The following is a 27,195-nucleotide window of genomic DNA, read 5'->3' as shown; positions in this document are numbered from 1 at the left end:
CATCTTTTCACAGCTTCCACTTTTAGGTAACTTGGTCTTATCCTAAACATTTTGCTCTAATTAAAGATACACGATAACGATAAAGTAACATCGTAAACCAGCTTTACAAAAGAAATAGAAGGTTTTTTAAAATCTAGTCTGTTAAACAAAAAAGTTTAGTCTCGAAACGTGTAGGTATCAACAGTATCTAAATCATGCCTAAAACCAGTTATATAGCATATTTCACATGCATCATCTTCTACAGACTGTAAACTGGATTAATTCAGCATGTGCCTTTTTTTTTTTTTAACCTAATGATAAAAGCACAACTGTAATCATCCCTGCCACATAAAACCCTATTCAACAGCCAAGGAATACTCTGGATGGTAGAGACAACCTTGAAATATTTTTCCTCTGGAAATACGATACAAAGAAAAAATTTCACAACACTAAAAATCGTGAAACACCTCAGACATACCAATTTGAGCATAAAATAAAGCCCAAATCTATTATTTGTATGCTATGCTAACTGTTTCCATGCTTTAAAATGTTGGTTTGGTTGTTGGGGGTTTTTTTTGGTTTTTTTTTTTTAATCACTGCTTAAAATTATCTCCCTGGAAAAACAACCTTTGTGTTTAATCTGAAACGAGTTTTTTTTAAAATCTTCACTTTTCACTGTAAAAGCTGATTTTCAGATATAGCAAACGAGTCCTTATTTTGGCTGTTACACAAGCCCATTGTTTGTGATAGAAATACAAGGAAGAAGAACTCAGCAGCATAACATCCAATCAAGAAAGAAAAGCAACTGTGAGCTTGTGGATCCTGAAAACCCTCGCCTGCCACCAAGCCTGGCTCATGCAGAGCTGTCAGACACAGACTAAAATATGTTAGTCTCCTGCATTAGCCAAATTAAAAAAAAAAAAAAAAATTAAAAACCCACAAAAACACCTTCATTACTCAAAAATATGGAAATCCTTGGATAGCGGAGAATCTGAAACCCAGGCTGTAGTGGTGCCACACCACCTCCTTTCCTGACGCCCACTGTCACTGCCTACCCGCCGGGGCCGCAGAGCGGAAACGCTTGTGAAACACACGCATGGAAACACGCTTGCTTGTGCAAGGTAAGATGAAGTTGAAAAAAAGTTCTTAATCTTTTCTAAATCAACATGAAAATATAAATCCTTGTGGAACAGACAAGAAAGGAAGCACTTTTTCTAAATCACCAACTCGTATTTAAATCTTCAGGCTGTACTGCACAATTGTCATGTCCTTCCCCTGCACTTTTGCAGTGGACAGCTGGGGAAAGCATACATCATTTTTTACAATTTCAACACTACAAAGGAAGGAAAAAAAAATCAAAGGAATTACAGCAGTTGACTTAACTACACCATCAACCAAAGAAGAGCCCCTTTGGAAATGTCCTTTCCAAACCTGCCACAAAACAAAAGCCCGGTTCACATGCCAACTCAGAGCTTGCATAGCTCTAAAATCATAGTATGATTTTCATCCTTGTATGCAGCTTACAGCAAACAAAATTATGCTGATATAACGCAAGGTGCTTTATAGTGGAATACATTATTTTCTGTATTGGAGATCTTTAAATGGGTAACTGCCTCAGTACAACAGGGTTTACATAAATTTGGATAGATCAGATAGCACAGATTTTGTGCAGACAAGGATGGAGACCGGAGCTGTACAGTAACGAAGAAGGCCTCAGCCACGCAGGCCTCACAAATTTGAGAAACCACTTCTTGCAAAGGCTGAAGTGGAAGACGCTATCCGCAAAGGTGCTGGAGAGAACAACGTCTGCAGGCTAACAAACGGCACATGAAATCAGTACTGACACTGTACAACTGCTTCCTTTCGACCACTTTGGGGTTTCTTACCGCTGAAAAGAGCGGAGTTGGAAATTCTTCTTGGAAGTCAGAACAGTGGTACAAATTGCCTAATAATGCATGCGAGCGCTGTCAAAAAGCTCGAAGGAAGCAGCTCGTTCAGCTTCCCGACACACAGGGCAGACAAAGCCCACAGGAATCCCGAGGCTGCAATTTTTTTCATCCCAAATAGGCTTCCTTCTCCAAGGTAGCGGCCTCTAACCACTCCACTATTAAAAGACCTTACAAAGTCTCTCATTGAAAAAGGTTCATAAATCTTAGCTTTACTCTTATAATTGCACAGCCACCGAGGTTCACAAGGATGCTCAAGTATCTTCCTTGCAGAGTTCCCCACCGCTACAAACAGACACACCATTTTAAGAAAAACAACCAAGAACCAAGCGCTAAGGTCTTCTACCAAGATGGCCTTGTAAACGTGCACTCAGCCTGTTTCTGATGCCCGGTGTCCTACCAAGAGAGCTGCAACACGATTTTCGACAAGGCTGCCCGGCCGACGGAGTCCGAAGCTGGAGGCGCTGAGCCAGCGCTGCAGCTCGCGCAAGCCAGCCCCACTAAAGTTCAACAGAACACTGTAGCTGACCGAAGATGAATCAAGTCCTCTTTATCTTACTCTAAAAGAGAACCAGACAAAACACCTAGGGGATCATTACATTCCCTGTCAGAAAATAGTGCTTGCTTTGAGGGCAAGAGATAGCTGAAGCCGAAGCTTTTTTTCTCCTGTGCCGTATTTTTCTTCATTCGTTGTATTTTCCATACTGCTGAACAGAAGCCACTAGTAATTATGACTTCAATTATTTTAATCTTTAAAGGCAAATTACACCACTTATCCCAGTGGAGACATGTTTTTAAATAAAACATGAAAGTAACACAAATAAAAATGGACACAAATCTAATCAAGCAGGTCCTACTCTTTAATAAAATTAAGAAAGAGTAATCCCATCATCATAAAAACAAATAGGTTTGGCAATATTTATAAATATGACTATTACATAACATAGAGATCTTTGTACGTATACTTATTAAGATCTCCAATGATTTAAATAGCTGAAGTTAGTGCAGCGTGCGCTCCGGTTCGCATGCACAAAAACCAGCCCCCTCCATACCGACCCCCCCAATTAGCCTCCCCCAACTTATAGCTAAGGTCAAACATCAGTGGAAAAGGGCTAAAAGTGATAAATCTGTGGCATTAACTACTGCACTCCTTTTAATAGAATCCAGCATAAACTCAAAACAGCCTTGCGCTCAGCCTGAACCATTTATCTGAGACAAAAATGTCTTCTTGACAAAAAACAGATCTCCTTTAATAAAAGTAAGGCAGACAGTATTATGCTCTGAGGGAATCCTGTTGCTCTTTTTATATTTATATATAAAAAGAATTCTTCTGTAATACACATAGATATAAAAAGTGAAGAAAATTGGTGCCAAATATATGAGCATTAGAACATCAAATTAGCCTTTGTGAAAGCTGTTCTTATAAATAAAAGCACTGGTGTTAATGACCAGTGGAATTACGTATGCAGTTAAAGTTTTATTATTGAACAGACTTTATTCTTTTAGCTTCTTTTTGCTTTAGACCGAAGTTTCACAGCAATTCTTGCTCCTGATAAGCATCTTTATTTGATTCAGTTGTTATCAACTCCTTACCAAATGAAAATGAACTTTTGCAACTGCAGCAGTCTGCGCTTTTTTCCTGAAAATTCCTCTTTAATGCAATAAAAAGTTAATAGGGAACAGAAAAAAGCACCAATCACATTTTAAAACATAAGAAGATCAACATGTTATCTTATTTTTATAAGTTATTTTTAAAATATTTCCTCAAATATTTTCACGTGTTTCGGATGATCTGTGAAAGCAACACAATGATATCTCATCAATCACATCGTTCTAGCAAAAGCATTAAGAATCAAGTTTTGTATTTTTAAATGACCACATATTTCTCTGTCAACTAAAATGTTAGATGTTTAACAGATTTACATTCAGTCACAAAACTGGCGACTTTTGAGAAAGGTCATTATTGCAGACTACACGTGGGTGGCCCAGTTGATGAATTAATTAAGAATACAGAAACAAAGGTCGAAGGAAAATAATTTTTCTTTAAAACTCAAGCCACTAAAGTCTTACACATTTAATTCCAATTACTGAAAAAGAGGACATCTGTAGAGCTTTAGTTTTATCCATTTCAACTAATTAACGGATTCAAATAAATAGTCATTACATCTAACTGAGAAGTTTGCTAACACTTCATTAGAAGGAAGTTTAAACAAGCACACAACCTTGTTAACATATTTTGGTTTACCACAAAGTTACTTGGGCATCTCGATAATTATTTTTACTCCCTTTACAAATATATCATGACAGCCAACTTCAATAATTCGACATTCCTTTGCATTTATTTAATTACTCCATAATTCAAATTTTCTTAAACTACCACCGATTTTGAAAGTAGGAGCTATCATATAAGTAACTGCTGTGTATGAGATTTCACTACAATATCTACATTCATAAGGTTTATTAAAAATATTTTCCCTACAGATTTAATCCTGCAAGATTACATTAGAAGATTTCTTTGGTCTTTAATTGTGTATTTTTCAGCGGTAAGCTAGCATTTCAACCTCTGCCATGGTAGCACAGCACAATTCATGAAATGCATTGAATTCCATCTCGCATTCATGGTATCGGATATCTTTGAAATGGCAGATATAATAAAAAATTAGTGAAAACTTAAAGCTGTAGTTAGTCCTTCTGGCTTACGTCCAAAACATGTTCCTTAATCGTCCTACTGGTAGATAGATAAATCTATATGTCCGTACACGTGCACAAAGCAGCTCACTCCATCTTTAAAAACTCTGTTGCTATGCTCAAAGTAAATGGACAAGCATGTGCATCCTTACTTTGCAAGCCTTTATATAGATATATTAAAAAAAAAAATAACCCCAACTGAACAACCCTGCTGAAAAAAGTGCTTATTTCTCCTTCAAAAGAACATGCTCACTTGCCTTCAGTTTATTGCCTTCTTTTTCCATTTTCTTTCTCTTTTTAAAACAGATTTCTTCCTTTTTTTTTTTAACTATATGTTACCTTAAAGATATATTTTATTACTCGGAAATTGTTTTATTTCATTACAACACCCAAATTCTAAGTTAGGCTGTGCAGGTAAATAGAAATCTTTACTGACCCGAAGGAGGTGAGGTATTCCTTTTACATTAGGAGTAGGCTGATGGTAAGAAAATAACTCCTTTCTGCTTCCGAAATTCCCCTCCTTTATGATAAGGCTGACAACCTCTGAAAACCATGTACGTACACACACACAAATATATTTTCACAGTTGCTAGATAAATCTCTGCTGAAAGGGATGCAAGGCTTTCAAACCGTTAATTCAGTCCAGAAAACACTTGGTAGGCATTGCTAATTCGTGTGGTTTCCCAGTCAGTTTAGGAAGACCGATGCTCGTAGCGGGCATCCCCATCCAGCAGAAATGAAATACTCCACAGCAGGCATCTTCATCACAGGAGGAAGCCGTGTTCCTCCGTACCCACCCAGACCTCTTATTTCCCACCTGGAGTCTGAAAACTGGGATGATAAACCACTAAGTCTAGAAAAATCACTGCCACGCAGCGTCAAGAAAACCGAGACTCAAGCACGCAAGGCATTTGCTATATCGCTGTTCAGCAATTGCTTCCCTAAAACACAGGTGAGGCTGCACTCCGCATTAGTCATCCTGCTCAATCACTCTTCTATTTCGACCAAAGCGGCAGCAATAATGTACTTTGGATGACTCCTAGCAGCAAACCAATTTGCCACAGAAGAGTAAAATAATTTCAGAAATTAATACAACGAGGAAGAATCAACGTAGCTCAGTCATCCAGATTTCAAATCAGCACGACGCTTAACTACGAGTTTATATTGAAGTATACGAGCAATCACATTTAGTTCAGTGAGATTACCGTTTAAAGGTCAGACTTGCTAAAACGCTTTCCTGAACCGAAGCTTCAATCAATTAGGCTATAAAAGCCAGCCAGGACTACCCAGCTAGTACAAATCCGTGCCATTTAAACTAGCGTCTCATTTCTTGCAGGCTTGCCTGCTTCTGCCAGCACACAAGCACAGGATCTCTGCCAGGCTCCTTGGGACAAGTCAATTCACACAACTGCCAAAATCCGAATCTACCCCGTTCAAATGCGGCTGTGTGTGCAAAAACTTACGTTCCCACCCGGCAATGGAAACACAGCTGGAGTGATGGACAAGGACTCGGTGGGGACTGCGAGCACACGCGGCACTCCTTACGTTAGAAGGGTCTTTACTGGGGCAGTGCTGAATGCCGGGCTTTATTTCGACCGTGTACCAAATGCATTTATTTTTAATCAACTTTCTTTTTGCTAGACGCACATTTCAGTAAGAAAAGATTGTTAAAAAGCCCTCTGTACCACGAAAACCTAACAATGCAAAAGAAAGATTATTTTATTTTTCCTGGGAAAAAATATAATGCTAATTCTGAAAATAAGTCTCAGTGCTGAAAATAAATTATTAATTTAATAGCATTTTAAAACTTCAGATCACAAAAATATGAATGCAAGATATACAAACAATTAGGATATCTAACTTAGAGCCTCCTTCCCTAGAGATTCAAGACAAAAATTATTTTACTAGAACTGATGGCTTATTTATGTTACAGTAGCAGTATTTGGACAAGGCAAGCGTTATCGTTTTTACAACTACTTTTCCATAGTGCCCTTTAGGCTTGATAGCTCCCTACTATTGTTAAGGTCAGAGGACAAGTTCATAAAACCTCTAAATCATACATAACAAGACTTAAAAACCTAAGATATATCATTTTTTTTCCCTAGGCTTATGCAGAAGAATCAAAGCACAGACAATGACCAGCAGAAATAATGACTGCATTAAACAAGGCTGCATGAGAAATTTATGAAGCAAAATTTTTCTTTCTTTTTTTTTTTTTTTTTTTTTTTCTCTGGCAGTATGAGAAGAGCCGTAAGACCTTTTTTTCCAGGAAACTAAAACAAACACCAGCAGTCAACAGACTTGTTATAGACCTGACTCTGTAAGATCTTCTTTCAATTCTCCTCTTTTTTTTTTTTTTTATTTTTTTTATTTTATTTCAATTTGGCAGGAAAAGGCCTCTAACATTATACGGACAATGCCCTTTCAATGTAATGTTACTTGGCTAAGTACTTCTGAACTAATTCTCAGCAACAACCACAGCTCAAACTGCATACTGTTTTTTTGTTTGATTTGTTTGTTTTCAAGTAAAACATTTTATTTTCCTATCAGGTAAGAAAAGAAAATAACTTGACTACTCATTTGTCATTAATACCTTCCTTACTTACCTGCAATAAGCATCATAAAGATAGGGGAAAACAAGAAAAAAGAAGTTGTTTTTTTGTTTTTAAATTCAATAAATGTGAACATTAGGAAAAAAATTCTACAAAATAGTTACAGAATAATGAATTCTGTAGAAGTCCTGCATAAACACTGATTCCAGGACCAGACACTTAAAAAGGAAATGATTGGTAGAAACAAAACAAGACATGGATATCTTTCTCATAAAGAGACGGTACAACACACCAATTTAAAGTTGCTGTCATAAATGGTATGGATTTTTCAACAAATGATTTTGCCTGACACACTGTACTCTGTGTTATTAGTAAAACAGTACATATGCCCCACAAACCAGCGTCATGCTTGGTTACATTTTAGTTTTGAAATGTATGTAAAATTATAAGCTTTTATACTTAATATCCAACTTCACTTATAGTCTTTTTTAAACTGGAATTTGACAATTCACCTTATTTCTAGACAATCCCATTTTCCAGCCACATTATATATTAATAAATATAATCAGACTACATATACATTTCAACTGATCAGCATAAATCAATGTCAATTATGAACAAGTGTTAGAGAGACAAAATGTGACACTTCACACTTGATGTTGTCAAAGTGTCACATAAATATGTTCTAAGGACAATATATATTTTGGCTGAATTTCAGTCCCAAATAGGACTTTATCACAGCTGCGTGCGTCTGTAGAAGTTTTTGACCTAGCAAAAATCTCATCTATTTTTCATTTTCAAAAGCGTAAAATACATTTTCCTGAGATTTTCATGAACATGAATGCACATTCTGTTTCTGTGCCAAGTGTGTTACCTGCCCTTCCGCCACTGTCTCTGTATCAATGATAGTGATGATTCCAGGCACCAGAGGACTTCGACGAATGTTGCTATGAGCTAAAATTTCTTCTTCGGTTGCTCCTGAAGGCAGCGTCCCTGTCAGCTGCGTAACTACTTTCCCAACCATTGTAAGTCCAGTCTTTATCGTCTATAAAAAGAAAAAGAACCAATAAATAATGTTTAGGGCTGCTTTGCAGATCTATCTTGAAAAAATTCCATTAATATAACTAGATGGCGCACACCAGAAGTGCACAAACCAAATGTTTTTTTTTTTAAGTGACATATAAGCTGCAAAAGGCTGTATGTAACAGAAATACCTGGAAAAAATTTAGCATCCTATCAATTTGAAGTATTCACCTTTATTTTGGAATTAAATGCTTCCAAAATAATATGTCAGTGTTGTCTAAATGTTACAGTTTCTTCCCTCTTTAACTTTGTTATTCACTTATTCTAAGAGGTAAAGAGCGTTAATAGTTAGAAGAATCAAATGATGAAGCCAAGAGGGGTGCGTGTGGAGGGCAGTGTTACACAGAGAAATATTTCTAGCCCCTAATGGTTAATGCTGAAATAGTTATGTCTTCTGCACAAGTGCAAGAGGCAAGGAATTTGGCCTTTGATAGTTATGACACATTCATTTGTTTCTCAGCAATTAGGCCTTTTGCAGCATTAAAACTGAATACGGGACTCAAACCCAGCAAAATTAAAAATGCCATCCTCAAGGTACTAGAAAAGATAACTCTGTAGAAAGTACACACATATCCCATTAAAAATAATGTGACTTTCCATAGTCTGCATGTTTTCCAGACGTGGGTTTGAAAACATATTCATCGCACCAGCTTTTGTTGTCTAAAGATGAAGATTGTTTTCACATTTTATTTGGAGAAAGTGGGAGAGTACACACAGTAGGAGACATACAGGTATTTTAAAAAAACAAACAAATAAAAAAACCAACACACAATCCAAACTACAACTTTAAATACTTTCTCCTTGAATCAAGGACTGAGCCTTATTTGCCTATAAAGAATTGAGCAGATTTATTATGCTGTATAAAAAGAAATAGCAAAAGAGATCAGAATGGAATGACACTATAACAAGCCAATTCTTAACTAAAAAGACAAGCTAAGCTGCCTGCTAAATTGAAAAGGAAAAAAACTGCACAGATCACAGGCTGAAACCAAGAGGCAGCCACAAATCAATTGCAACTGCTTTGTTTAGTGCTAAAATCTCAAACTGCAGTGATTAGAAAACACATTAGTGTTCATCAATTAGCAGCCAAACGTTTGTTTTAATAATTCATAAGAAATGACTTACACAAAGTCTGTTAGTGTGTTGTCAGGAAAACCTCTGAAGGGCCAACAGAATTAGGCGCCACACTGTATTGATGGCAATATCTAGCCAGGAAGCCTGATTAACCTCTGAGATGCCTCAGCTGATGTACTTACCCCATTAATGCTAATGGAGATACTACCACTTAAAATCGAGCCATGCCTTTATCATAGGAATGTCTTTGGGGTTTAAACTCTTTAGTAATATCCTGCCTTTTGTTTCTTATTATTCCTTTTTATACTCAGATGCAACGCATGAGAATAAAACAAATGTTAACAGTGGCAAATTCAGAAGACTGAAAAACGTAACATAAAGCAGATCACGCTATCCGAGGAACAGACCTAAAATAGACCCAATGCCATCACCAGAATGCATTTCAACAGACACTTTCCTTACAAAAACTGACAAGGCAGTTTTCTGACCAACAGTTAAAATCGTATAAAACACCCTGGCAGTTCATACAGCAGGAAAGAGAAATCAGCATGGAAGTACCATATGGCAAAATACCTATGCAAGTTAAAAGACCAAGAATTGTAACTGACCTATTTTAGAAAATATCTTTAATATTATAACTGGAGAAACTGGATGACAAAGTGCCAAGTATCAATTTATAGCTGTCTAGAAAAAAATTAACCTGCTTATCTAGCAAAATAAATTACCATTACATGTTAGGGTAGACTGTGACTGCAGGACTACTGAGAAGTAATAGGTGTACAAAGACGTGGCTGAGGCCATTAGCTCAGAAATATCAGTGCAAAACCATTACGGCACTTACTTCTTTGTGCTATGTGTATATTTGCAAAAACTTCTCTGGTAATCTTTAACCTTTCCCATGCCATATCAGCTGTCCCCTCCATCCATTAGAGCTAATGACCTTGCTCTCACATAAGCTGTTAGTACTCATTAAGAAGTTATCAGGTAACAAGAGAAAACAGATGCAGCCTTTGCTAAATCACTTTACCACTACAGGATTAAAAGATATGGAGAAAGAATCAACTAAAGAAGTTATGAGGTGAGAGGAACTTGGTTTATAATTTGATGCTAGACATTCGACAGACCAAATACATTTTAAATGAAATAGGTTAAAGTTTGCACTGTCCCAGTTCCTTTGTCATTGATGGGAACCTGCCAGTGCACACTCAGTGAAATTTTCATATAAATAAAATTAAAATACTCGATCCAGTTCCTTTTGTAAGCAACGAAGCGCATTGTGCAAACGCACAAATTATTTGTATGCTCACATGTACCCTAGCTACTTAAAAATAAGACTGTTCGCATTCATTCAAATATAAAGAAACACATATATTTAATTAAAATAAATGTATGCACTCATACCTCATTTAATTGAAAAATAAGTACAGCTTTAATTAGATGAGAAAATTAAAATGCATCATTCAGTGCCTGTTAGGCTGTTTTGTTCCAGCAAAGGTCTTGCATCCTTTTAGTGACAAAACAATATATTGTTCCTGTTTCTCATAATAAATACATTTTACATTATTTGTTTGTTTACAAATGAAAAAGCTATAGAAAGCAGAAAGAGATATCGGAAAGATATGCCTTGGTAATGAACAATATGAAAGCCTCACGGTTAGTTTGAACAAAATGAACATACAATCAATTATAGATTCAAGTTCAAACTACATGTTTGTTGAAATGCTCCTGTTTCGCAAAGATGTTTCCCTTTCCTTCCTGTATTCTGAAAAGAGGTAGGTCAGGAAGGAAAACCTATTAGGAAATCCATCTTAAACAGCATGGCAAGCTTGACCGCGAGGAATACATTATGATGGAGAAGGTCCGCATGAGCACCACGTGAGCAGAGCGAGTTGAAACATGGCTCGCCAGGGACATGGTGGGACCAAACCTCTCTTCAACAAGACATACAAAAAAACCAAGCACGGAGACATAAGAACGTCTTTTCCTATGTCCCTTTCCTTGCTGCATCCAAAACGGATAAATATGGATAATTATAACAAGCAACAAGCATTTGGATGCTTATCTCAAGCCAAGCACCTGAATATTGTCCCGTCACTAATACTGTTAAATAACAATGGGGTTTATTCTCAAAGATATTCTATGTCCATTCCACTGCGTGTGTTCAACTGGAGTGAAAAGATTCTTTATCCCGTAAGGAACAACACTTTCATTTTTCCAAACGCATCGATTTTTATCTTTGCTAAACATTAGCCTAAACCAAAATTTTGACACATTATTCTATTTCCAGAAATTTTCTGCTTGGCCAAATTACAGAAGCTATCAAAGCTTTTTAGAACATGAACAGATAGAAATCCACCAAACAAATGTGGGGAAATGAAATAAGAGACTGAGCTGGAAAAACAATGCATGTGTTTTTTCCAGCAACAGCAGAAAGCAATGCTCTTGCAAGATGCAAGGAGAAACAGGAAAAAGTTCAATGTTCAAAACAAAATCCTTCTAGGAATTATAAATCAAATGGGAAGATGCTGTAAAGGAATTCTTCATAATGTTACCAGAATAACAAGAGTTTTGGCACCAGTAAACAACACGCTCCAACATGACCGTGATTTTGACCTCGGTATTCTCAGTTAATGGGGGAGCTTCAGACTCCTAAGTTTTTTGATTAAGGAGGACATGCGTGTGCTGCATCAAGTATAGTACCCAGCAGTACATCACACTGAGGACAAACCCATGGTTCACTACCAGGACATTCAAAAACATTTCTCATCAAAGGGAATACCATTAAAGTAAATGTTCTGTACTGCCACTGAGACCTTCTACAGAGGATCTGAAAGGCAATTCTCAGAAGTGACCCTGCTGAAATTACTCTTTGCTCTCAGCTTTATTTTTCTCCTTTATATGAAGGTTCTTTCACTTCCTTCAATAAGAAATTGGAACCCAAACAGAGAAAAGGCTGTAACCCAAGATCATCTGACAGAACAAGAACTGTCATGGAACCACTTCTCAACCAAAAAGCAGCAGTGTAGGGAACAGAAAAGGACACCACTTTCGAAAAAGCTAATACCTCTGCTGATCAAAGCAAATGAATTACAAACCACTGCAGGCTGATAAGATATAACAGCAGTAGAGGTTTATAAACGAAGACTTACTTAAGCAGGGAGTCAAGTTTATGGTGAGGTAATGAGATGGACAAAGAGCAACAGGTATTTAGATATTTATTTATTTATTTGCCAACAAGAAAGTCAGCATTTCAGTTATCAGAGATGAAAACTTGCTAGATACTAAGCCAAGATTCAATGAAATCAGTAATAAATTAAACATTTCAGATTTAGTGTTGCTCACTCAGACATGAATATCAAATTAATACAGTAAGGCTGAGATAAACTCAAGAGCCAAATCGTGCAAATATTTAAAAGTATATTAGTATTAATCTTGTCTATTACAGTAACATCTGACAGCCAGTCAAGAGCAAAAGCAACGTGCTAGGCAAAATACAAAGTAGCATAGAGACCGTGCCTTTATGATTATCTGTCTTCCTAACTTTCGCTACTACTTTCCCTGTGTACAGAGGCTGTCTTTTTCTTTCCTATGATTATAAACACATTTTATCTTCAGTAGCTATTCACGTGATGCAACATCACTACTTCACTGTTTGCACACGTCCAGCTTAATGTGGGAATTTCTGGATTATGAACCTTGGCTAGTACTACTCAGGAGGTAAAGTCATCATCTTGGTCCTTACTGCCTTTAAAACCTAGTTAGCCACAGTCTTTGGGGGTAAGGGCTGTACCAGATGTCCTCCTTTCTTAGATTTTTTTAGTCTGTCAAAAAAAATGAGACAGATTAGTGCTTAGTCTTCAATGCCTACTGGAATGCTTTGACAGTCATTATATGGTTTCAGAAAGCTTTGGCCTGTTCTTCTTCAGTCATGACTAGGCTTGGCTTTGGCAGTACAGTGATCCGTTTGTGAGATTTTACCACATCTGATCATAACTGTGGCTGATCATGCTAAGCCAGTTGGTTTTTCAAACTTATCTGTGCTATAAAAAACATGTTAATGACACCGAGATTGAAGGAGTATGGGGAGATTTTCCCCCATTTTTGTGTTTTTTGCTGATGGTGAAAGTATGCAGAGATATAGCAAATTTCAGACGTCTTCAGAAGAACAGCAATTCAAGTTCTCCTCAACAATGTAAAAAACTGTGATTTTTCTCCTCCTCCAGCCACACCGAGATTGTGTCCACAGCTAGGCTGATGGAATATGTCTGTTTTTATGTTTTGTTTTTACATGAGATGGCATGCCCTATGTCTCTCTTTGTGGGTTCTTGTAACTGTTGTTTTCTTCAGTGACGCTGAGCCTTCTGTCCTGTGCTGTCATTTAATGCCTATTATTAGATTTGTTTTGTTGTGCATATCAGAAATGAAAAGGCTAGTGGTTACAATGAAAGCTTGTAATCAGCATGAAGTTTGCCAGACAATGCAAAAACTCACTTTGTGTGTGCGTGTGTGAGAGAAAAAGAAATTACTTGGCAAAATGTTGCAGGCAAGTCCTCAAGGAAAGGAGTGGGGTTGAGGGGGAACAGTAAAACAACAGTTCTGCATAGTCTTTAGCTCGTTTAAGATTTTTCCAAGCCATGGTCTTCTTTTGATACTATGAAAACCCAGACTTTTCTCCGAAAACAGAGAGATATTATAATGTCATCTGAACTAAGAAAACTAGGCAATGGAACCTATATGTAAACAGTCATTAATGAACTCCAACTTTCAAGGAAAGCTGCCAGGTAATTAATTAGCTCCAGTACTGCGCTGTCATCCTTCAGAGAGATTAAAATGTATAATGCTAGTGTGATTGAGTCCAAAAAGCACCAAGCACTTGTAAAGTCAGTTTTCATGATGCTAAGAGATTAATAATTCACAATGTTGATTTCTAATCGTGTAAACTTGTAATATTATGAGTAGCCGTTATATAAATCCAGTTTACTATGATTTTCCTGTAACAGGGGTCACTAATATGAATAGCTGTTTGTGATAATGAAAATTTCGAAAAAGTCAGTCCAGAAGGACAGGAATACTTTGGGAAAAACAATGGCTACTCCGCTTTGCAGGCTCAGGACCACATGCACGGTGCTAATGCTCGCATGTTTCTTCCTGTGTTTTCCTCTTTTGTGAATGGGGCGGGGGAGGGCGATGACACACAGTACAATTCAGCAGGGAAACCTAATAATTATCTTACATGATAACCTCTCCCAGCAGCAGATGATGTACTCACTTTGGCAGCACTAATGACTGTGGCAGTGTAAGACTGAATGTTGTCTCCGCAGGCTCCACCACGGGATTGATGGCATCGGATCAGCTACAAGAAGACAGACAGCAACCAAGTAACTACTATTAAACTACACAAACCCATAAGCCATTACCATAGCTCTTATTTATCATGTACAGTGGTGTGTTTTTTCCTACAAATAGCAAAAAGCCCTGCTGAGACACTTAACCCCTTTTTATAATCTTCTGGGTGCCACCCAGACTGTCGCATACTCAACTCCAGTTTTCAATTACAAGATGAGTAGTCACTAAGAATTCATAAACTTTGAAATGGTGGGATTTTTGGTCTGGCAGCAATACCACAAATAAATTTAAATAAATATAATCAAAAGCTTTAGCCATGTATATGTAACATTAAATATCAGACATTCTAAGAATCTGAGTGTGGCTTTCCCCTCCCTTTTATGACTAGCAAGCAAAGAAATGACAAAGGAAAAGAGCTACTTTAAACTTTACATTTAATAGATTAAAGGAATGTACATGGGGTTTACTCCATATTGCCTTCCTTCAAAATTAATAAATCAAAACAAGACTCTTCTACCTTCCATCAATCTACAAAAGCAGTTTTTGCCTTTGAACGCTTACTAACAATATAATCCGTGCTTCTGACTAAATAAAATGACAAAAAACTATAGATATTTGTTGCTTGTACACAGAACACATTGCCTGTTTAACTGTTTTAGGTAAAAGAAAATTAAAAATTACTGTAAGATATATGTTTCTACAGGCTTTCCTTTCCTGCTTATATTTAAGTATCTAAATAAAAATAGTTCAACGAGGGAAAAAGGGGAGGTCCATGGTGTATATACCTGGGAACACACAAGCCACTTATATTCCTTTTGTGATACAATTCTTTTGCTGATCAGTGGCTTGTATTTTTGGCAGCAGTTACTTTTTAAATCCCAGGCTGACTGGTTAAGTTTTACGAAACCACACGGGCGTGGCATTAAAGGAAAGGCAGGCCTGAATTTGGAGAGAAATCAGTTGTGCCTAAAAGGTGTAACAACAAACACATTTCTAAAGCCTGCTTCTCTGCTAATTTCTGGTTCAGCTCTAGAAACAGCTATTCCAGTCACAGGTGGAAGGGAGAAAAAACATCTGCTTTGAAATAAAAGTAAGGTATTAGAAGCTGAATTAGAAGTTTTCACAACACTTCAAGCTTAAAATACACACACACTTCTCTGGCCTAGGGCTGGGTAAAAAGAGGGATTTGTTTGTTTGTTTGTTTGGGATCTATTTTCTTCTTTTGCCTCTAGAAACAAAAAAAATTATTTCAACGTTTTCATTTTTTCCTGGAGCCTCATGTTTTCAGCAAAGATGTTAAAAAGTGGGCACAAAGTGCATTGCTGTTGTTTCAGCCAAACCCAATGTCTCTGTCCAGACTCAGTTTCCCCAAATAGAATTTATGAATCCTCACTTGCCTACCTTTCAGAAGTGTCTATAATTAAGTGCTTTGAACTTTTAAAATGCAAAATAGGTTGATTATTGAGTGACCTCACTGAAAACACACGTTGATAGCTGTCTTCTCTGCCTACGCTACTTACGTATTTATGCCTTCCAAGTTCATGAGCCTAAATCGAATGTGCAGAGTAAAGATACGACATATGTGAATACCCAGGCACAACCAGTGTGGGGCAAAGATTAGGTCTGTCATCGTTATGCAAGTCCTCCTACAGATCACCTTTTTCACATACCTTTTCTCTGAGACTTTTTCTTTTCTTTTATTCCCCCTCTGTATACAAAAGCTAGAATGAAATCTAGAAACACAGAGAAGTAGTTTTTTAAATTAAACCTTTCCTTACCTTATTTTCTGCATAAGCAAGCCAGCGGCTTCCAAGAGCAATAGGATTCATGTTTGGCCCTGGACAAGGATAGCAGCCTGAAAAGTTTTAAAAGGCAACATTAAGAAATATCTTAATGACTTCTTACAAAGAATTTTATTTATTGCCAAGAAAACAAAAAGTCTAAACAAAAACCTTTCAATGGCTAATATCACTCAGTAAATGCTTGCATTTTTGTTCCTAAAGATAAGACTGTGGTTAGATGAGCTATTTTGAACAGTTAATTATGTGTAAATACTCATTTCTCCTTATGTTTGCATTTTTTAATGCCATTTTGATACAATGGGGTGAGGGGGATATTTAAAAGTTTGATTGGATTGGTTCTGTATCTTCACGTTTTAATTAACTTGCATGATTGATGCCTTTCTATTGGTCAACAGTCTCAGTTGGCTTCAATCTCTTCTAGATTTTTGTGGTATGAAAGGGTGTATTGTGCTTTTGTTTTTAATAATTCTATATACAAGGCCTTAGCCTCTCAAAATACTTTCGCACACACTTCACTTTACACAGTGAGTGAATTTGTAATTCCTTCAAAATCAGTGGCAAATTTTCCACTGTTCACCTGCTTTTCATTACCTTTATATTATCATTAAAAATAGATACAGACATACGCATAAAGACGAACATAAAATAGAGAACGATTCCCAAGGATTAAGAGGTGAAAATACCTATACTAGAAAGTCACTGAAAATAGCTGTTTAGGAAAATATGGCAAGGCTTAAAATGAATCAGGCCCATGTTAAATGCCATTTAACATACAGAGTCTGAGTTGAAAATCAAAAAAAACCAAAACAAAAATCCCCCCCCCAAAACAACAACCAAGAATATCACTCTATTAACTATTAAAATATAAACCACAGAATTTTAAATTATTAAAAACAATTAGATAATGCTGAAACATAAATGAAAAGCTTAAGTAATCTACAATTAAAAGTAGCATGGTGACCCTCATCCTAATTGCTACCACTGTCCTATTTCCATGTCCTGTTTCCCCTCCTTTGTTTTTCGTCGTTTTAGATTAAGCTCTTTTGGGTGGACGGCTGCTCTTTCTACATCAACACATAACCCTTGCCTGTATTTAGCACTCGAATCCTACTGACGTATCTGAACTTTAGTATTCCGGCCCTGACACTGTAAACGTCCGTGCTGCGTGGTTCCAGCAGGCTGATTTCGGTGGGATCCTTCGCCAAGGTAAGAGTCTGAAAGTTCAGATACTGAAGTCATACGGATGAAGCCACAAAACTGTTTACTGATTAGGCCCCGATAACACGATTTGAGCGTGAGTGTTCAAATTTAAGCTAGTAAACTAAGGCCTTTGGCCACGTGCATAACGCCCTTTATTAGACCTAAATCCATTCTCGTACACTAAAACATATATATAAAAAAAAGAAATATTGCATAAGGGGGGAGAGGATGGGAGGAAGGAGGGAACTATCAAGCGAATGGTTAATCTCCGTTTTCATCAATTCTTAGGCTAATATAGACAATTTAGTAATTCATATTCTCTCACTGGCTGGCCACGAAACAAAATATTTATAGACATGTGTGTCTCATTTAAAGGAGCCCTGGTTAGCTGATCCTGCATTACAGGCATGAGGAGCACTGAGATCAGGCAAACTGCATTTTAGAAGAACACGTATAACCAACAACTGCAATTCTGCACGTATAACCTATACTGCATTCTGAGAAGCAACATATTTAAAAAAAAAAAAAAGGAAAAAAAAGATACAGCTAGCTAAGCTTCTTTTTCCCCAAAGTCTCTTGTGTCAGACTCTTGGACACCGATCTGCCAACCACAGTGAGAAAAAGCAAACCTATTCGCTGCCTTCTTTTTGCAAATATCAAGGTATTTTCAAACAGGCCCCCATATTGCCCAGAACATTTTGTGAGGACCACAGACTTTTAAAAGTTTAATGGCATTATTTTCAAGGCTTGCAAAATGGTGAAAAAGGTGCGTGGGTGGGTGTTAACTATAGCATGTAGGTGTAAACTTAAACTGACATTTGACAACACTTAAAGACACATTTGATGGCATTTTGTTGGGCACGTGCAGAAACAGCTGCTATGCTGTTCATGCCGTCTAAGATAAACAGCTCCTTACTTCATTTTTTTAGAGAAGAGCAGTGAGAGTATTGCAAAATTCAAAAGATCATAGCAAGCTATTTCAAAGGTCATAAAGCAATGGAAGGAGAAAAGCAGCAATTCATCCAATTAAATCCATCTCAGGCCAGGAAAGCAAAACCAAGTGAATATTTTGTAAGGCCTTATCACTGCCTTGATCTCAGGAAGGAAAACGAATTCTGAAGAGATGATGCCACAATTGTTATTGCATTCCAGAAGTGCATAAAATGTGGGTAGCCAGAGCCTCTTAAGGAACAAAGCAAGCAAAAAAAGGTTGTAAATACAACCCTAGGTTGTAAATACAAATGTGTTCTTCCGATGATATTATAGATCAGGACCAGTAAGGTTTTAATGCTGACTTCTGCTTCGACAATTCTTACCTGGGTCAGTAAAGACATTCAGGTCCCCCAAACTTTATCTATTTTTCTTTCCTTTCATGTATAAAATACATCATTAAAAGCTGTCAGATGATAGCCCTCGTCCTATAAATCTCTACAGTGACTTTAGAATCAGTCACTTGCATTTCCCAACCTCTGCAAGCACCTCGTAACATCCTTGCAGCAGAAAACAAAAGCCAGCAGATGCACTGTAATGACAAAGCCCAAGCAATTCAACAACTCATAACAAACAGAAATGTCTTGCTTGGAAAAGGGAGCTGTTCTCAATTACTTCAGTGAGCTGAAGTAAATGAAGAACTGCAAAAAGTATTTTTCCTCAAACAAAAAATTCATCACATGAAAAGCGTAACGTTATCTTAGAAAAACTGCAACTGTCTTCACCAAACCCACTGTAGGTAGTTTGTTCCACGAACTGGACGCAGTCAATCAGACACAGCCCCACACGCAAATCAGCCAGCGCTAATAATAACCTCCACAGAGGTCAACAATTCAACTCGGTACTAAACTCTACTCTCCGATACGAAAAACAGCATAAAAAAAGAGCTATTTCCTCCCTTTCTTTTCTTTGCAAGTCTCTGCATTTTGGAAACTTGCAGCAGTGCAAGGATAAACAAAGGGTTATACTTTATGGGAAGGAAAAGCAAATTGTTTTTCTGCTTTCCAAAAAAACAGCTGGAGTCAGCAGAACATCATCTACTAGGCAAATGAAAAGACAGACACAGCGTGACCCATCAAGCTCAGCCATCCAATCGTTACCAGCCTAACTCTCTTAAAGATTAACTTCTATTTCTACTAAACTTCAAAACAACTGAGGAAAAATCCATTCTAAGCAACAACAGCAGCAATTTTAGCATGTTTACAATAGGAATGAACATAATGAGAATGCAGAACTAACTGTCAAGAAGACCAAAGTTTCCAAGTTTTAATGACAGTATGGAGAGGTCATCCAAGAAAAGATCACTCGGGGAAAGTCCTTCCAAAAGTACAGCAAATCAAGCAAGTACTAAAAAACATCTGATCTTAGAATAAGCTTTACTGGGACTATCATCCACAAAAATATAGGTGAAAACCTACTGGTAACTACGTTAGCTGTTTTCAAGTCTGCAGTTGCTCTCTCCCTCTGCGTTTTATGACACACAGAGGAAATGCACTACTTTAAAGCTGTGAAAAGGCAAAAGTAGAAAAATACTATTTTGAAAGCCTGATTGAAGTGCAAGTTTTTCTGCTAACGATTAAGTTCCTAGGTCCAAGAACTCCAACCGGTGCTGGCCTAAGCAGTGCCGACGAATGCGAATGGGGCTCCAGGCTCCCTCGGAACAGGGACTTGGCTAACAGCGGAGGATTTCATGGGCAGCGCCCTGGTACCTCATATTCTGTGCCTTGGTTTTCACAATTCCAAGATGCAAGTTTTACCTGCATCGACGTGGTAGCATAGGTAAATTCCTTAGCATTACAATTTCTTATTTCTTCCCATCCTTTTTTTTTTTTTTAATAAGTGAGTTATAAAATTATAGTATGAAATAAGCATGCAGTTCGCGACTATTTGGATTCAAAGATGGTTTTAGCTTTCTTGCTGCTGTGCTGACTTTATATATTTGGTTTTACTGAGAATACAGGAATCCTAGAAGTTACTTAAAGGTCTCCAAAGAGCTATACAAATGTTTGCTTAATGAGTGAGCAAAGAGAAGGCATGTTTATTTTACATTATTTTTCAATTACTTTTATGAAAATCTCTACCACCCTTTGGAGAGTCATATGCCTGTAATAAACAAAATCACCTCCTCTACTCGTTCTGAAAACTCACACAAACACGCACTTCTCTGACTCTGGATCTTTCCATTGATCTAGGCTCCTACAGAAAACTAAGGCTCCAGTCCTTTTCTTAACTTGCTTTTAAAGAGCTCATCCTCTAGCTTCAATAATGGCGGTGTGAATACACAGCCAGCAGCCAAGAAGAGAAAAGCAACACATTCCTCTCCTCCCACTTAGCTTTTAAACAAACAGCGCATTGGGAAAACACTGGTAAAAGGAACGGGGCCATTAAAAGTCACGTCAGCTATAACAGAGATTAAGCCAATAAATCACAAAACATGCCACTATGAAAACTTGAACCATTTGTATTGGGGCAGCTCTTCATCAAGGTCCACAGCTTTTACATGAGAAAAAAGCTTAAAAAGAGATATGTACACATATATGAGTCTATACGCAAACTCAAAAGCCCAGTATGGGATGGAGAGTTGGGGGCTAAACGCGGCAGGGATTCCCCACAGCCATAAAAACTCGGCAGTTTGGTACCTCACATCCAAGCACACTCTGGAATCCCAGAGGCAATTAGAAGTCTATAGACATCTAAGCTTTCAACAGCTCAGTTCTTCAGGAGGACCAGAGCCATGCATCTCTGTTACCCATGATACTGCTACAAGTCCAGTCAAGATCTTCGGATGTGTTCTATATACGTGCCCTTCTCACGCACAAAGTACGGATGATGTATGTGCTCTCAGGGACTCTGCATATATACCAAATATAATATATACCAACGTGACCTGTTTAAAAAAAAATAAGCGATGGAAGTGTGTCCTGGTTTTGGCTGGGATAGAGTTAATTGTTACTTCCCCCCCCCCCCCCCCCCCCCCCCTCCATTTTTTTCCGATTCTCTCCCCTATCCCACTCCGATTCTCTCGGAAGGTGGGGGGCAGTGAGCGAAGGGCTGTGGGCCGGCTTAAACCACAACAAGGTGGAGGACCAGTACTTTAATAACAATTTTCCCCCAGAAGTGAGCATTACCATAGCTAAGGCTGTAATTTGTTCGCTTGGTCCTTCTTCAGAAACATCCTACGCAGCCTGAACGGCTCCATTAACGAAGAGCTAAAGACGATCTTATCATGGCAAAGAATTCAGAGCTAAATATGCACTAGAAGGCAATGTTTCTCTAGAAAAATCTGATGCTAACAGTCGGAACTTGTCTGAGCTAAGTCAGAACTTACTTTCAGTTTACATAACGAGGTACTCACAACTATGGCTCCTTACCCAGAGTACAGCTATATTTCCTTCTCAGGCCTCACTAAAACACGTTGTAAAATGACATGCGGTGAACTGTTGCAAATGAATGTGCAAATGAACAAAGCGAAAAGGGAATAAAAAACCCAAATCAGAAGCATCCAGAATATTGCTTTTCTTCAAACACACCCCAACATGCTTATCTTAAGACACTACCAGTTGTTTTTTTAATTTCACAGCATATTGTAAGAACTCTTATTCTCTACAATTATTTTTATAGTCCAGAAAAAAGAAATAAAGAATTTTAAAAAATCTGTGATATTTGCCAGGCTGTCATCCCCTCTACCTTGACTTTGTTTTTAATGAAAACCATTTAAGTAAGTTGGTCTTCTCTGACTTTTTTTTCTGTCTGTTTAATAGGAAAACTTCCTTTTTTCGTAATTTTCACTGCTTTCTTTTCCCCAGTTCTCTCTGATTTCCTCTGCACTGATACATATTCATCCTTTTTTGGCATAAGTTATAAGATTTAGCCTCAAAATTACTGTAAGTTTTTTTTTAATGGATATTCCACACCTTGTATCCGTGAGGAATGCATACTAGTGTTGCCCAGTTTTATTTCAAGCTACTTCTCTGTGTGTGTGTTTATACAATATGCGGGAATGGGGAGTGCTATTACAAAATCTTCGCAGGATTCCGTCTCTAATCCCAAACCATGGAAGACATTGCATGTCTTTCAAGTATGATGACTATGACATCGGGGTAGGATACAGTCAGCAAACGCAAGGAACGCTGGTCAGGGCAGAGATCTCCGAGGCTAACCTACATCCTAAGGCAAAACTAAGTAAGTGAAACCTTGCTGAGAAAGCGGATTCCTGGATAAACAAAGATTTTTCTGTTTCAGCATGTGGAGAGGTTCATTAAAGATGACATATGCCACCTTAAGTATATAGTGTTTTTAACGGTATACAGTTTTCTGAGCAAATTCCAAAACGCGTAACTCTTTTCAACCAAAATTATTTGCCTTTAACCATTCGAGGTTTCCCAGATATCACTTTAAAAATCTGTGAAGCAGTGGTATTGTTTATTTTTAAATAGCTACAATAACCCACTAAAGCTATGCTACTTTTCAGTCACTGGATGTAGCTTACCATCAATTAGTAATTTTTTTCTAGGGCTTACGAAATACACAGCACTCTACAGTAATGAAATTACAAAACTACATTCTTAAGACTTGCAATCCAAAGCAGCCAGAAAACAGATCCATGACAGAGAGCACAGAAAGGGTATATACAACAAATAATGGGTAGAGTGATACTGTTGTTGCAAAAGCATTGTTTATTCCAAGGAAAACAAATCATGTAAGTTGTTTTATCTAATATTTTTTGTTTGTTTGGGTTTTTTTTTTTTAGCATCACCAAGCAGACCAAATTTATTTGTTTATAAACTGTATAAAGTAATATTGTTTATAAATTCCTCTGGGTTCCTTCTAGATGAAAGGCCCTATGTAAATGTTATTACTCTCACACTGTCACATACTTTTCAAAACTCTTCTATTGTTCTTGTACTTCCTTTTGTTTAAGTATCACCCATAAAAATGGAGCAAAAGAGCAAACCAGCAGGATGTACCCTCCTGTGAAGTCATGCTTGCCATCCGGGGCCTTTTGCTTTTCTCTTTTAAATCATACAGGCATTATCATTGCCAACACACTAAAAAAAAAAAAAAAACCCCTAGAAATAAAGTGAAAAAGTAAAGCCACAAATGCTACACATACTGTCATCATCGCCCCTTGCAGGGCAATATTCATAATATACATCATGTTCACAACAGACCTGGCCCTGCAATGAGTTGCATTTTGTGCCAGCCTTGATCGAAAGAACAGAATTCCTTCACACAAGCTTGGGGGAGCACCACAGATTTAATTTATGATCATTGTTATTATTATTATTGCTATTATTATTATTACTACTACTATTATTATTACTCCAGAGACCTCCTTTCCCTGTCAATTCTATCACTGCCGTTTCAAGTATTTTATTGTTACTCTATAGGTCTAAGACCAATACCAGAGCTTTTACTGAAAAGATTTGTGGCCTTTAATGTTTATTAGGCTTGGTTGTTTAATTTAGCACAAATTTGACTGATTTCAAGACAAACTATATTTTAATCCAGGGTTTACTTTCTTTTTTTGTTCAGAGAATTGGACAGTGATAAATAATAATGTTACTACAGAGGCTGTCGTTCCCGTACAGGACAATGTCAGTAAGATGGCTTTGTTCTGGCCTTCCACATTAAGGATTTGGGTGCTTTAGATAAAAATAACTCACACAGAAACAAATAGCATTTCCTGTTCCACATATCATTTTTAAAACTGTCAAACCCAGGAGATATGATAGATATACATCTCGGGTACCAATGCCTTGTTTCTGTCTCTATGCAATTATTCTGTTGTATTTACACTTTCCTGCAATACAGCAAAACACCCTGTAAGCAGCGAAGACATTTGTTGCCATAAATCTACCACGTTGCCCTTTTCAAAAAGTATTTCAACATTATCCTGTAATAGCGATACGTCGATTCCCACATTCAGGAAAAAACATTCTTCTAAACACCATCGTTAAAAAGTAAAAGCAAGATCAAATCAACATTTCTCAGTGAATGCAGTTACAAATTACACGAAGGGGGGGTGTTTATATATATGTGTGTGTGTATAAAAATAAAAACTGCTTAGATACAATTCACAGGAACATACTTGGCTTCTCTTCACTGATCAAGAAAACATTGTGAAACAGGAGCTCGCTTCCCACCTGCCTGAAGGACTTTCGATCTCAACTGAAGAGCCTCCCTCCGCAGACGCAGGAATCCTATCAATTATTATACTACGTGGGATGGCCAGGATAAACGCCACTCACTGATCACACTTGAGAAGGGGAACGTACAGACAGAACTTCTTGAAGAACGTAACTCTTCAGGCATGAAACCTTTTCCTAACACATCCAGTGTTGCTACTTCAAAGCAAAGAGATCAAACTGCTCCCTGTGTGCTGAGCAGGGAAAAGGAATTCTAGCAAAGCTAACAAAAATGTACAAAAAAAGCCTAGATGATTTCCAGATCAGACCTGTGACAAACTGAAACCATCGTATTTATTTCTTGCATGTGAATGTCAGTGAAAACAGGAATGCTCCATCCAAATTGCAAATTAGAGTATCAAACACCGTTTGGTTTTGGGTTTTTGTATTTATTTTGAGAGGTGCAGGTGCGGTGCGTTTAACATCTACTGAACAATTTTTGGCTTGTGGTTAGGCAAGTCTTTTGAGACTTTATATACAATAAAGTACTCTGACTAAAATCTGGAAAATTACCTCTTAAGGCTCTAGCTGTACAGCATCAATAGAAATGTGGTGCCAGCTAATGGCTGCAATAACTGTCTTCATCCCTAGAGAATAATGGATGGAGAATATATCAATATGAGGAGTGGAAGGGCCAGAGAAACTGAGCAGGCACTAGTTATCGGACACAAAGATGATGCCACATGCATGATGTTATCTGTGATAATCTTTACTTAGGGCCCAGGGGGTGGGAAGGATATTCTTTACAGCGAAGAAAGTATCCATCAGGCCATATTCATAATCATCAGTGTTCCACTAAGTAAGCGTTTTTGGAGAAGGGTTGAGGGAGCACTGATGTAATAGAAATCAATGAAACTCAGCTTTTCTGCATCTATTGTTTAGAGCAAAGTAGGGAAAAACAGCCTGTACATCACTTTCGTTTCTGATCGTTCAGTCATATGCAGCATTCAGAAAAAGGCTCTGAAGGAAATCTTAAGTGAACCACAATCAAACTCTTAACTATTTAAAAATCTATTTAAAATCCAAACCTTGACATTCACAACTACCAAAGGAAACACATTCTTATTATAAGCATCAAATGCATTTTTTTTTAGTTTGGCCATGTGAGCACTTAAAACAGTGCAGGATGCGAAATTACTCTTTGGCTTTCTCTTCCCCTTGATGCAAGTACTTTCTTAACGAAATGGGAATTGGCTCCAAGCACAGTAGAGAACGAAGCGCTGTATTAAAGTTACCGCCATGAGTTCTTTGCAGACTGATACTATGCGTTCCCCACCGGACGTTTAAAAATAAGAATACCACACAGGGCAGATTATAGGATGTCCTGGCAATTTTTCTACAATATCTACAGTATGTTTTCCCTTCGAGAGTAAGCACCTGTCTTAAATTCACACACCAAGACTGGAGCACCTGTACGCTAAGTTTTTGTTACAAAAGGCACAAATAAAATGTGCTGGCTCTCTGCCCTTCAAGTCAAATCAGCACATTTCCATCTGATTACATGCAGGGGGAGGGGGAAGAAAAAAAAAAAAAAAAAAGATTAGTACTATGTCAAATTTGCTCAAGAAAAATCAGGAAATGCAGGAGTTAAACATTCCAACCCAACAGCAGCACAAACTTGACCATGTTCTACATCCTGAATATTTTATGGTATATTTATTACAACAATATATTAAGCTACACATTCAACCACAAAAACAAAAACAGAAAGACAAATACTACTCATGTGCAACACAGCTGCATTAGCATTTCTGAGGAGCACCGAACTTCAGAATTCCTGACGCTGTTTTTAATTGTACATTCTGCGTTTAATTTCTGTGTATAAATAGTCAGCAAAGTGGACGAGAGCTTCTGCTTAATTACATTTGCTTTGTAGCTGTCTCATGGTGCTAAGGCTCCCGTGCCCTTAGCACCACCTTAGCATGGTGCTAAGGCTCCCATGCCACTTAGCTGATATGGATGGAAGATGTTATTTCCACATTATCACAACATCTTCCTGAAAAAAAGATTTTCTTTTTCTACACAGCGGTTTACACAGTAACAGAAATGTCTTCAAAGAGCTAGTGATCCTCATTTAATATCTTTGACCTTTTATGCCATTGCTTCTGACCAAAAGCAGTCAGATAACACAGCTGGGAATCTTTTTTGTGACAAAAAATTCACTGGGCAGCCAGTGACATTCCTACTGCCACTGTCCAGCTGAGGTGCATCAGGATGGATCCGGATGGGACGCCAGCTGAGTGTCCTGCAGAGCAGGGATGCTCCAATAATGCAAACAGAGGCCTATAAGACCTTCTGCCAAGCTTCCTTTACAGGGATTTCTACTTTTCCAGTTTAAACTGACACT

The 27,195-nt window shown here is 37.6% G+C and overlaps 1 protein-coding gene across 1 annotated transcript in view; it reads right to left on the bottom strand.

The window, feature by feature from the left end:
* The window catches only part of BCAS3 (BCAS3 microtubule associated cell migration factor), a 373,523-nt gene that overhangs the window by 286,927 nt on the left and 59,401 nt on the right, over positions 1 to 27,195 (bottom strand). Inside the window, exons 10-12 of the mRNA XM_075719415.1 lie at positions 16,447 to 16,523; positions 14,592 to 14,675; positions 8,040 to 8,210 (exon numbers count right to left, since the gene is read on the bottom strand). Of these exons, the coding sequence (XP_075575530.1) occupies positions 8,040 to 8,210; positions 14,592 to 14,675; positions 16,447 to 16,523 (332 nt within the window). The remainder of the gene's footprint in view (positions 1 to 8,039; positions 8,211 to 14,591; positions 14,676 to 16,446; positions 16,524 to 27,195) is intronic.

This window comes from Pelecanus crispus, chromosome 12, assembly GCF_030463565.1.
Source record: "Pelecanus crispus isolate bPelCri1 chromosome 12, bPelCri1.pri, whole genome shotgun sequence".
NCBI lineage: Eukaryota > Metazoa > Chordata > Aves > Pelecaniformes > Pelecanidae > Pelecanus > Pelecanus crispus.
The sequence above is the reverse complement of the archived record's forward strand: the minus strand, read 5'-3'. Positions and strand labels throughout refer to the sequence as shown.